We start from the raw sequence: 13,624 nt of genomic DNA on the forward strand, positions 1-13,624 counted from the left end.
ACAGAAAGGTCCCCAAACTATGATACAATTCATTAATAGTGACTGAATCACATGTTATCTGCTTCATTTCAGTATTATGTGACAAATGTCTCAGGTTTACGGGTTATTGTTAAACACTCTAAAAGTACGGTTGACAGATACTCATTCTTTCTTAGAAGCAAAGACTTTCCTTTGAATGCTTGTAATGGGGTTTGAGTTAGAATGTCTTTGTAGCCTTACGCGTGGTTCATCTTTTCAAATTGATTAACAATAAAGTTTACAGGTCTTTTTACTTATCGAGTTGCGCTTTCGGCAATAGATTTCTGATTTCCATTCCGCGCTACTTTAAAACAATTCATACGTTACGGTGAATCCAATAATTGATATACAAGTTTATCCAGACTCCAGAAAACGTATAAAATGTTAAATTATGCATTAGAAATCATATTTATTTTTATTTGTACTGGATATTGCTTTATGTAATCCTATATAAGAGTTGGTCGGTTTACCTGTGGACCAACAGGTGATATCAGAACTGCACTCGTTTCGTAACTCAAGAATACCTTTTTGTATTACTTTCACAAGGAAATAAAAACTTCATTCGTACACGAAATAATATGTGATTTTGCTTTAAATATATCATTTTGGTATTGATTTTCAATAATCAACTCTCTTGCTCTCTCTAGAAAATGTATGTGATTTTAATGTGATTTTGAATTTTTAAAGTAATTAGTTGCTAGTTATATGGTAACTATTGCATATTTTCGTTGAAAATGTATGTTAACTACGCCATACCATGCTTAATATATCAAATTTATTTGTCCTTCTTCCATTATTGAAAAGAAAACTTTCATATCATTTCAAAAAAAGTCAAAATATATACTGAGTGCAGACATTGGTCAGACGGCACGGAATCTTTGCCACTAGCAGACTAAAAGCTAAATCTTTCGTAGAATAAATCGCGAGATCTATGCTTATTAATTTACATGTAATTATTTTATTTACTTTTTTGTAATTGAAGAATGAAGAAATATACTCTTTTTTATTTAGAGGGTAAAGAATCTATGCTTTTAGATTTAAAGGGATGCAGAAATCCATGATTGTGTGGCGGCGTGGCCGAGTGGTTTACGCGTCGGACTAGTAATCTAATGATCGCTAGCCGCATGAGTTCAAACCCTGTCAGGGGCAAGTCGTTGTTTCATTGAGCAAGAAACTTTACACACATTGCTCAGTACTGGTTGCTTCCAGAAACAGATTCGAAAGTGTGTCTTTAAGCTTATAGCTTTCTACACAATCGAACTAAAATAAATTCTGCATAAACCAAATCCATGATTTTGATTTAAAGGATGAAGAATTTTTTTTTTCTTTTAAAAGATTAAACATAATTATCATTAGATGCTAGCCGTATCTTTCAAATCTTTGCATTTGTCCTCAAAATGTATGGCTCTAAGCATTACTATGAATAAAATAGAGAAAATAAGAATCCCCAAAGAAAGTCCAAAACGACAAAATTGAAAATGTTGCAGGCTCGATTTGATTGAGTCTGTTCAAAAACGGTACTTTCAAGTGCAAACTACCGTCCACTCCCGCTAGCACCGGCTTAAGCAGAATCCAACATTTTTACAAGAAAATGAAATTTTGAACTTAGAAGCATCCGCAGATGTGTTCATATGGCGATTATCACGGAACCCTCAATGTGACACGCAAGTGTCATTCCATGAAAAGTGGCGTTAGGTCTCCAAGTATTAGACAGCGTGTGACCTAAACGAGAAAACAATAGGCAGAACTAAATATAATCTATTATAAAGGTTATTACTACTAAAATTGAACAACATTATCATTAGGCGCTGGTTATTTGTTACAAAATATTGCACTTTTATTTTCAAAATAAAGCTATATAGTATGTCCGGAAAAAAGTAATTTACAAGTTTTATCTCTGTTGTATGCAGTTTACAAATTTCTATTTGAATCTTTAATTTTTAATTTAGAATGTGTTGGTGTATTTCAATTTGTATGAAATGGGCATGCATGAAACATCTATGCTTTTTAGTATGAATAAAACTATATTGTTGTTGTTGTTTTTTTGTTTGTTTTTTTGTTCATTTAAAAGATGAAGAAATATTATTTTTAGGTTTAAAGGGTAAAGGGATCTATGAATTTTATTTTAAAGGATGAAGAAATCTATTCTTTTAGATTTAAAGGGATAAAGAAATTTTTGTTTTATAATTGAAAGACTAGAGAAATGCCTTTTTAATTTGATAAAGAATCAATGCGTTTAAATCTAAACGGATGAAGTAATCGACTCTTTTCAATTTAAAGATATAAACAAATCTATGTTTTCTTTTCATTTTAAACGCTGAAGAAATATATGCTTTTTTATTAAAAAATGATGAAATCTACGCTGTTACGTTTAACGGGCTGAACTCTTGAATTACCTGGAATGCGGTCTCAGTTATTGTGAATGGGCATTCAAACTAAAATTCCCCAGGTGTTGCATATTTTTAAATGCCGCAAGTTCTCTAAGGTAACTTTAAACAACACGTCAACAGGAAAAAAATTCAAAACATATCAATCGCTGTACTTTTTTCACTGCTGTATTGCATAGAAAACAAATGACTCTCTGATTTGATGAAGAACAGAGCTGCCCTGAGCTTTTGGTAAAAAAATAGGACTGTAACTGGAGAAAATGATAAAGGCCGGAAAACTGCTAGGGGGCCGGAAAATGCTAGGGGAAAACCAGTAATGAAAACAAACGCTTACAATTTTAAAATTTTATTGAAAAAATATTTTTTAAAGATATAAATAGCTTTATACCCAATGAGTTCAAAAAGGTGTTTTGGTTTTACTAAAACAGTATTACTTCTTAACAGGAGAAAACCCGATTGGGCTCAGCGGAAAAAACTTATTCTTGAAAAAAAAAAAAAGGCATTACAAGACTTTACAAAGCTTTAATCGTGATGTTCTCCATTTTTTTTTCATATCATACGGCGTACTGACACCGAAAAATAAAAATTGTCCATTAACTAACTTTATTTATTTAATCATAACAATAGTTCAGCTGGAGCTTGCATCAGGTAAAATTGGCATCATGATAGAAGAACCTGAACAACAACACAGGTAATATTTTATATTTTGTCTGTTTTTACTGTTTTTACTTTGTTAAATTGTTTGAGAATTATTTACGTATTGTATGAATTTTAGCATAATGCATAATGGGATTATTATTTTGATACTTTATTATAATAATTTTGTCTGTTTTGATTGCTTTTTACTTTGTTAAATTGTTGGAGAATTATTTACGTTTTGTACGAGTTTTAGCATAATTCATTATAGGACTTTAATATAATCATCTGTATTTTTTCTGTTTTGAATCTTGTAAGTTTTTGTTTTTAAATTTGGTTTTTAAAATTATTATTTTGTATAAATGTCGGTTTTAATTTTATTGGGATTTTTTTTGGATATTTTGATAATTTGTATTTTGTCGTTTTGTCTGCTTTGCTTGTTATTGTTTTATTATTATTATTATTTTAATAATTGTTTTTTCAACATTATTTATACGCTTTGTATTAATATCGCTTTTTGTTTTTAATGGGATATTTATTTCAATATTTCAATGATTTATATGTTGTCTGTTGCGTTTGTGTTATCATTGGGTGTTGTTTTAAGAATTGTTTATAGAATCATTTAAGTTTTGTATAAAAAATTTGCCTGTTGTTTTCAAATCTGGGGCAATTATTTCTAAAAAAAAATTTCGGATAAACCCAAGGGCAGAAATATTAAAAGAAACCTAGTACACATATAAAACACTTTATCATGATTAATTTAACTTATCTAATATTGAAAAGTTAATATTAAACTAAATATTTAATGTGATATGAGCATATTATCGACAAGTTAAATATATATTAATATTTTAGTTGCTGTGAATGTGTAAGTAGTGAATAAAGTTTTATTTTTTATGATGTGTAAAAAACGCAATGTGAACACTGGAGTTCAGTATCTTAGGTATATTTCAATTGTTTTTAATTTAAACAGTAAAAAAGGTAAATTGATTCATGCGGCACGCGATGTTGACTTTACGGACAAAATGAAGATGCATTTATATGTTACGAAATTTCCTAGATTCAAAGCTTTTTAAGATTAATACAGTAAAAGCCATTTCAATGTTTTGAAAGAAATATATATATTCATATATTTTTAACGATTACAAGTTGGTTTTTCATTTTCAATTACATCTTTTTCTCGTTTCCTATATACTTTTTTCATCTTAAAACTTTGAAACATTTAGAACACAAATTTAACATCGGTATAAAATTACTATTTATACGTAAAATTAACCGTTAAATCTATGTATTTTAAATCATTTTCTTGTAAGATAAACAAATTTCAGTAATGTCCAATCATGTGTGTTACTAGGTGACTGTGCTCAAAACTGCTTGCATTGACAAGCGTTTTCTTTCTACATGTTATTACATTTCTGGTCGTTCTTTTTGTCACACCGGCAGAGTATAGGTCATATAACAACTTTTCAGCTAGTAGAAGAAAACCCCAGTTCCCCCCACAACGCCTCCACGTATTATTTCAGGCAAAGTGTGCTTCACCTGAGTAGAGCCATCGCCCTTCCGTAAGATTGCTGTATAGCTTCATCACATGAAAGAATTCTAAGGTGGGATTCGAACCCACATCGATAAGGGACTAGTGATTTGAAGTCAGCAGCATTAAGCACTCAACCACGGAAGCCCCAGTTTTCAAGTAATGGTTGAGTTAATTGTTGCTTTCGAGACAAAAGTCATGTATAAAGTTTCAGACGCTAATTGATATCGCTTTTGTTTACAATCGGTTGAATATTGTTAATTACAGTGGTCGATATAGCTAATTCATGTCCTTTGAAAATGATGTAGTTAGTGTTTTATAAATCAATAATACACTCATGAATGAATAATCCGAGTAGAAGTGGATGATTTATGAATAATTTGTCATGTTAACATGCTTGTTCAGACTATATTATATAATATGACAAGATATGATTGTCCAGGCTATAATATGGCAGTAGGTGGGGCGATTTGCTTTTGAAAATGATTTATTAAATGGACAAAATTAAAGTTGTTTGTTTGACATGAAGGAAGGGACTGAGACATATGTTTTCGAGATATTTTATACCATTTGATAGAGGTCTTTATCAATAAATGGTGTGAAACACTTCATTTTCTTATTCCGCTATTCAAAATAATTAGTTTTTTTTGTGTGCAAAATGGTCTATAATGAAAACCTTTAAACGCTTTTAATTCTTAGAAAATTTGTGTTGTCCTCCAACAATTCAGTACGTTAGTGATCACTCTACACTTGATTTTTCAAAATATAAATGTAATGAAATTAAATAATTATACTTATATCCGGCAGCCAATTTTTAACTGAAAAACCAACATCAAATAAACAAAAAAGAAGAAAAAAATAAATTTGAAAAAAGCAGACACATTCACTAGTATTCGAATTTGATTTCCATACATAAAGGTACAAGAATATGTAAAGATTGTTATCCAAGATGTACATACTGCTGTTGTTTATGAGAATGATTATTATAAAGGGGATGTTGGTGATGATGATCATGACTATGATATTGATGATACTGTAATCAAGGTTCTCGTTGGTTAATTATATTTCAGATAGTGTAACCCAAGCTTCATATGAAGCCGGTTAAGTAGACGAGATGATGCACAAATCTTACAAAAATCATGGAAGAATTAGAAACAGTGAGCAAAGTTGTGGATGAAGCAAATAACCTAAGTGTATTACCACAGCAACCAAGCGATGCAATCTTATTAAGATCCAAGGTGCCAGATATTGGTACAACACCTGATCAGGTGATATCTGAAACATCAAATGACACTAGAGAGTTGACACTAGCTGTTAGTAATGATAACATAGAAGAGGAAAATGAAACAGAGGTAAGTATTATTCCTGTTAATAAATTCCTTGCATGAGTTAGAAATTGTAAAAGGTCAACAAAAGTTGTCTGAAATATCTTAATTTATCAAAAATAATAATTGTCTATAGGACCATAAATAGTACCATCTTTAATTTTGTTTCAGGCGTTTCCATAAGTTTCTTCAACATTACTTCTCTGGTAGTATATAGCAGACATGTCAGAATCGTTTTAAATATTTGTTTTTATCAAAGCATCCACATCACACTGCCAACAGTAAAAGTTTGGACAATCTGCACGGATTTACAGTCTGGTCTGTCCAGACCTTTATAGCTGTGGTATAAGTAAGTCAAAAGCACCGTTTTGAGTCTGTCGTGGCTCTATAGGTGTGATATAAGAAGGTTTAAAGCACCGTTTACTTGCTCTGCACGGGCTAATATATTTACCACCTGTTACTAGTAATATGCAAAGGCTGAGTAATCTTTGGAATGTATGAAGTAGAAAGTTTTTACTTTCTTCATCAAAACCTGTAGCTAAATATTGTTTTGGTTTTCACAGCGAATGATAAATAGTATACTATAATTATGCAACATAATTATATTAAAATTCATATCTAATTGCAAATTGTATCGGTAACTGTGAAGTATCTTTCGTATTACATGTATACACAAATAGCGTTTATTTTTTAAGGTCAATTCCTTTGACAATCCTGCATTTGACTACAAGGGTATTAAACAGTATCCAAAGCGCAAGTCTTTCGCAGATGTTGTTACAAAACTTATCAATGATCCAATCCAAATTGATGTTCATCCATTTGGGCGAGGCTCAATATACGGCAGGGCACTGGGCGGAGAACAACGAGGTATTCCTCGGGAAGAAGGGGCATTGTTCATGTGGGCGTTGGTAACTTTGATAATTCTTGGAGTGGCTGTTGGTGTAATCGCGCTGTCACGTGAGTTTCTTTTAAATCATACTTATCACAGTGTTTGAATCCCAGTCATCAAAGCTGCTTCCAGCTCATTCGTCTTTATAATCCGCTAATTCTTGTTCAAATTGTACGGTCTCCTTTTCTACATAGCATTTATCAGAAATACTAGTATTTTAGCAAAATGATAGCTAGTTAAGGCAGGTGGCAATTTTTTAATGTTCTTTATGTTTTTTTACTTCGCGCCAACACTGTAAAGGTCATTTGGCGGATTTCCAGCTTTGCTAGTGCAGGAAGACCTCTGGCTTCGTGCTTTATTTCAGGCACTAACGGGCACCTAATAATATTTTTGGAAATCCAATATGATACTGACTTTCAAATTGTGATGTTTTAACCACTTCTGATGCCATCAGTAGCATTGTAAGTTACTAGTATGTCTTTCCATATATACATGTATAAGGATATATCGTTAAAAAATAAAGTAAAATAAGGATCAATGCAAATTTTTTGTGCAAAACAATCTGCAGAGGACGATGCCACCTTTAAAGCCCGAGCCAACAGCGTGAGAAGTTTAGTAAAGTCTGGAGGCTTCTGCAAATGTTTATGGATGAAAGAAAAAGATGCATAAGCGCTATTCTTCCATAAATAAATAATTCCATACTTCTATTTTGATATCGTTTAAAAAAATCGCATAAAGGAAATAGCAATAGAAGTTATGAAATTATAATGGAAATACCTGGGTCGTCATTGAGGTCAACCAATTATACTTTCCGTACAAACATGCTTATGAAAAAATAACAGGCAACAATAGCGCGTGCTCGCATTTTTGTCATGTTCTATCAAAGTCTATGCGCTCGTTAAGACACTGTGAGTATGGACACGAACATGTCACCAGTCATGCACATAAACGGCTAAATTCTGAAAGAACAAGTGGTGATTATTTATGACAGTCTATGCCTGTGCTGTCTTAAACGTAACCTTGAGTTTTGGATCTCGTTTATGACCTTGCCGTCTTACACGTTGCATCTGCTGCCGATACCATGTGTCTCTAAACAACTTGCACGTACTGAGGGGAAAAGAGAGTCACGTAATTTTATCCGTTACTCACCGTAAACGTACACCTGACTGCGCAGTTGTTATGCAAGAATTTATAAATTTGCGGCTCAGAAAATACGGGATTTTATTTTAAAATATTGGAAAATATATTTAATCAGTTTTTGCCGATAAAGAGACTAAAGAAAGTTTTAATCTGTTCAAAAATAATAGTCATGGTGGGTATCATCATAAACGCTGATGATTTGTTATTGTGCAACGCTCTATGTTAAATAATGTTTATTGTGTAAATAGAATAGAATGTGATTAAATCACGTGCGAACTCTGATTGAAGTAATACTGGATCAAAACTACATTGATTAAAACGCTAATCAAGTGCTTTGGAATATTGGAATTCACCTAGGAGCAAACCTAATATGATTTTAGCTGACGGCACAAATGACATTAATTTCTCAACAATGAGTATATCAGATGCTCAAATGTATTTCAATTTCTTTTCCGTGATGCCAGTGTGGTGATTATGAATGACTATCGAAACTCCAATAAGATCATGATGAATGCTTATTATAAGTCTAATAATTTGAAAATAATTGCCTATGTTATAATCAATAACGTTATTATGAATGTCTATTTATTCCTATAAACTCCAAAACAGTAATATCATACTTTCTTACACCGTTGGTTAACACGTCAGACTGGTAATCTAAGAATTGCTGACCACATGGGTTAAAACCCCGTTAGGGGCAACCTGTTGTTTCCGTGAGCAAGAAATTTTACATTCCTTAGTAGTGTTCAGTTCCAAGAACGGATTCGTGCGTGTTTCAATAAGCTGTTAGCTTCCAACATAATCGAACTTAAATAAATTATTATAAATTTATTTCTTTATATTTCACTTGTTTGATGTAAAAGTTGCCGTTGAATAGTGAATTTACTATTATTGTTTTTTTTATTTATTTCATTATGTCATGTAATAAGATGAATACTGAATTTTTGTTGCCATTTCTAACAGACTAAGTCTAGTACATCATTAAATTCGTCACAAAAACGAAACGCACACGCGCTTAAATTAAACATTTTAACCATGGCTCATCATTTATAAGACATATTTGGAATGATAGTTCATTAAAACGCACGATAAAAGTTTGAAAAACAAATAAAGTAAGATGATAGGTTACAGCTCATTATCATTATAAGGAGTACGGAGTTAATGGTGTGCAATGAGGTGGATTCAGTTAAAGATAAAAGTACATGTTGTTAAAGATTTGTCGATTTTCCGGTGACATAACTAGGTCACATCGATAAGGAGGTCACAGTGATCTGAAGGTCACAATGATCACAATATTCCTATGTTCTGACCTATGCCGAGGGAGTGGCCCTTAAATGTGGCAGAGACGATATAAGGAAGGGTAATAGGGTGCGCGCGCGTGAGCTCTTAGTACGAAGAAAATGGCTAAAAACGGCTATGCCTTTTTTGTGGCACAATCAGCCCTTTTCAAAGCTTACCTCCTTCATAATTTCACTGGTTGCTGTACGTTAAGATGCTATAGTACCCCACTTCCGGCTGAAAATTTATTTCTTTGAGTAATACTCGAAATACCCCGGCAGTTAATTATTAACGCTTTGTGCTTCAAAATTAACTGGTGACAACTCCGTGGTACATACTTGACAGCAAAAGCTTCTTTGTATGCCTTAAAATCGGACGGACACTCATTTAACATGGACTACATACATACATAGTACTTAATTCACTGAAAACTTGTAAGTTATGGTAAGAAAACTGTGATATAAGTGGTAGGCAAACACTTCTTCACGAAAACCTGAAATTACGATGTAATAAAATGACTACTAAAACTTCATAAGATCATCACTAGCTACATGTATATACATATAGTCAAACCAATAAATTATTGTTTAGGAGCTAGCAGAGTTGAATATGTCCTTAATTCTGTGGCCGAAATGTGCAAAAAACAGCGTGTCATGAATTTTTAACCGAAATGTTCAAGTTCAATATAATGGCACAAGTGTGTTTCATTCCTCAAAATAACAAAAATACGGGTAGTTAAATATGTTCTTAAACTTTTCAAGTAAAAAAGCCATTAACATTATAACAAATATGTTTTGCTTATCTAACCTCATCGCAGCATCATATTTTATGCATTTCTAAACACATTAAGGCATTATGGGTTTTTTATCTTCATTTGAGAGGAAATTGTTATTTATCGAATTTCATTTTGGTTCCGGTATTAGTTAACATATCAATAAAATATATTAAGTAAATTGTGAACAATTCTGAATATGTATGAAGGTTATATAACTATCATATCGTTCTTTATCGCGTTAGTACAATGTCTTTCGGGTCATTTTGAATCTCTGTTCCGTTTTGAATATTGCCGGTGCTGGTAGGGGAGAGATGTTGTACATTCCATTGTTCGAAATAAGACACTATTATGCCAAGCCTGTGATATGCATTTATTAAATTCCTTTCTAGAGCTCTCGGCGGCTTTTTTATTTGGTTTACTAGAAATTTGAATTTGAACTAAACATTTTCGAATAACTATAAAATTGCGTCGTGTCTTATGCAGTTTATTCAATTCAATTTACACTTTAAGAAAATTGATTATATTTTATTAACACTTATGATATAACATTAGTTTAAGATGACAGCTGATTAATCTCTTTATGAATTGAATTTATGTTTTAATCTATTCCAGTAATGTATCAGGCCAATCAGCGTCTCCAGGACACAGCAGTGGACGCTCTAAATGATTCAAATGTAACATCTTACTGATGTAAGGTTGGTTGTAATACATAATATCTTTAAACAGATTCATTAAAACCTTGGGAGAAACACAGAGATGAGATCTATAGTATTGGTGTTGACGTGCAATTTATAAATAATGCAAAATCAACTGCATGTTTTTAATCAAAGTGAAAGCATTGTATTTAATGCTTGAATCATAAACATGGATATAATAACAGGAAAAAAACTTTTTATGTAGTAAATGCAAAATTATTCTGAGAAGAACAACATCAACAACATCTGAAAGAAAAAAATCTGACAACAGAAAAGAAAAACAACAACAAATAAATGTGGAGTGTCAGTTAGAAAATGAAAATGTAAATTTGACGAGACGCTTGTGAACAGAATGCAACACTGTTGAAAACAAACCGGTTAGTTTCAAACATATTGCATTGAAAGAAACATCCTAAATGCAGAATTAATGCCAGGCTACAAAACCAACTGTCTTGTCTTCTATGTATACTATACACAAGAGAAGACCTCCGTAGCACATGATATGAGTGTATTTTCGAAGATACACTGGTTGGATTGATTTTCGGGAGTCTCATTTACAACGCACGTACCGCAAAAGGAATGCCAAATGACTCAAGTACCGCGTCACTGGTAACACATCTACAATTGAAGAAACATTCATGAACTGAATACAATTTTATTCTAATAAATCATCTGGCTTATATTTAAATGGAAACATGCCTATGCATTCGGCTGTCGTATCGATAGTCACGCGTCTAAAATTGAAACGTACGTTCCTCGTTTGTCGTTTTGTTAAGAATATTAAACGCCAAGCTAAAGGGTGTTCAGTGTAAGAAACGTGAATATGTAGACCTCATTCACAACCTACAATACAACTATACACAATATGGAGTAAAATACAAAAGTAAATGCCTTCGAATGATTCATCGCATGGGTCGCTTATTAAATACACATAAATTATATTGACGATAGAAGTTTCCAAAAAGCTGCTCTAAACGATAGAAAGTATGCATTAAAAATACGTATGTGGGCATATTTAGCTTTCATGAGTATGGATATTCTTTCAGCACATTGCTTTAAGATAAGGGAAAGGCGCATGATGCATATTGACCTGCAGAAAAAATGTCGTTCCTTCTACAGAATATTAAAGACCGGAAGAACGTTCAAAGTAAACTATGCAATGGAGACCATGCAACATTTGCTGTAGTTTGTTTCATGCTATATTATTATCATTATAAATGTTGTTATTATCGAGGTCGTTTTTGCTTTGACAGTGGTCTAAATATAAAGCAGTAAACCCAAATTGTATAAGCATGATTTATTTAAAGAAAAGCACACTTTATAAAGAACGTTTTTATTTTGATATATTGTTTTATTGATGTATAAAATTTCATTTTCAAATCTTGTTCGTGTTATTCTTATTCCTTACTTAAATAATTGATTGATTGATAATTGCAGTCATTATTTAAACATATTTGTGAATGTTCATTAACATGAAGACAAAACATTAAAGGATACATACTGACAATATTGTCTTTTTCCCTATTGTATATAACTGTAATTGTATCCCTTTCAGTATCATCAATTCAAAGGCACATCACCCATAAAGAATAGTGTTAGCTATCAAGACATCACGTCCCACCAACTCTGTAAATGTCAGGCGGCGACAATCCAGATCTTACTGGTCGAGGGAGACCTCAGATGCATCTCCATCTATTACGAGTATTTCAGGCAAGAAAGGGCACACGAGTAGAACATCGAAGTACCGCAAATTAGTTAGATAGCTTCCTCGCATGAAAGAGAACTTAAGCGCATTATTTCCAAAATCCGTATATCAAGAGTATATTGACTATTAAGAGTATTACTATTTATTGCAGGTACTCTTTATTGTTTTCATGGTAAGTAATCAGGTTTTATTAAGTTAATGGGAACATATTGATCACTGGCTGTCAAGCACCGACTTATAATCACCTGGGAGAAAACACACAGTAAAGTTAATGAAATATTAAAGAGATTTGTCCATCTGGAACAAAACAGCGTTGGTGTTTTTTTAATACAACAGTATTGGTGGTGCATATAGATAAAAAGTGATAGAAATAAATGACTTTGATAAAATTGATAATGATGATAAGAATGATGGAAAAGTGGTAATGGTAATGATAAAATGATGATGATGATGACGACGATGACGATGATGATGATGATAATGATAAAATAGTGATAATGATTATAATATAATAATGATAAAAAATAATGAAAATGATGATGATGTAGAAGATGACAATGATTATGATTATGATTATGATGATGATGTAGAAGATGAGAATGATGATGATGATGATGATAACAATAGTTATGATCGAAGCGATTTTTTCTAAGATTTTTTTTTCTGTTTATTACACATAACAAAACATTCTCTTAACCATATCGATAAAAAAAATTGCTAACAACATTTTAACATGTGAAGATAGGATAATATAGAATTGATTTTCTGACAAGCTAACCATATAATGAGCAATGTTACATTTTAGTGCTACATGTAGTTGTTTCAGGACGACCTGTCCGATCAGCATCTTCAAGTAACATGTGCTCTTTCCTAAATTAGGTACTTACCTAAAAGGCATTTGAACATTCTCATAAATGTCGCACACTTGGCAATATATATATCTACATGTTTAATAGTTTCATTTTATTTTAACCCGTATAACAATATTATTTTGTGAAGATCGTTATTGCATTGATATGCTGTAAAGTAATGGACACTGTACGAAGGTCAGTGAAATAGTGAGCGAAATATTTTCAAATGTTATCCTTCAATATTAAAACTATCGCCACGGTTTTCACGAAATGTATATATCACAGATGACATCATTTTGAAAGATCGTTGAATGTAAGGAAATTCAGCACAGTGGAATATGTTAAAAATTGAATATGCTGAATATATATGATACACGTTGAACATCGTATTGTT

At 32.0% G+C, this 13,624-nt stretch overlaps 1 protein-coding gene across 1 annotated transcript; it reads left to right on the top strand.

Moving 5' to 3' along the window:
* The first annotated feature begins 3,034 nt into the window (after nt 1–3,034).
* LOC132724372 (uncharacterized) lies at nt 3,035–11,383 on the top strand. Its single transcript, XM_060709222.1, has 4 exons — nt 3,035–3,096; nt 5,643–5,924; nt 6,593–6,854; nt 10,592–11,383. Exons 2-4 carry the CDS (start codon nt 5,712–5,714, stop codon nt 10,666–10,668), a joined length of 552 nt encoding a protein of 183 aa, XP_060565205.1. The 5' UTR covers nt 3,035–3,096; nt 5,643–5,711; the 3' UTR covers nt 10,669–11,383.
* Nucleotides 11,384–13,624: the final 2,241 nt, after the last annotated feature.

This window comes from Ruditapes philippinarum, unplaced genomic scaffold, assembly GCF_026571515.1.
Source record: "Ruditapes philippinarum isolate M1 unplaced genomic scaffold, ASM2657151v2 ctg224_1_1_1_1, whole genome shotgun sequence".
In the NCBI taxonomy this organism is placed as follows: Eukaryota; Metazoa; Mollusca; class Bivalvia; order Venerida; family Veneridae; genus Ruditapes; species Ruditapes philippinarum.

Excerpts from the sequence above, each read along its gene's own strand:
- LOC132724372 (XM_060709222.1), top strand. The coding sequence starts at position 5,712 with ATGGAAGAATTAGAAACAGTGAGCAAAGTTGTGGATGAAGCAAATAAC. Across the intron at positions 5,925-6,592 it reads AAGAGGAAAATGAAACAGAG|GTCAATTCCTTTGACAATCC; the intron begins GTAAGTATTATT and ends TTATTTTTTAAG. Across the intron at positions 6,855-10,591 it reads TGGTGTAATCGCGCTGTCAC|TAATGTATCAGGCCAATCAG; the intron begins GTGAGTTTCTTT and ends AATCTATTCCAG.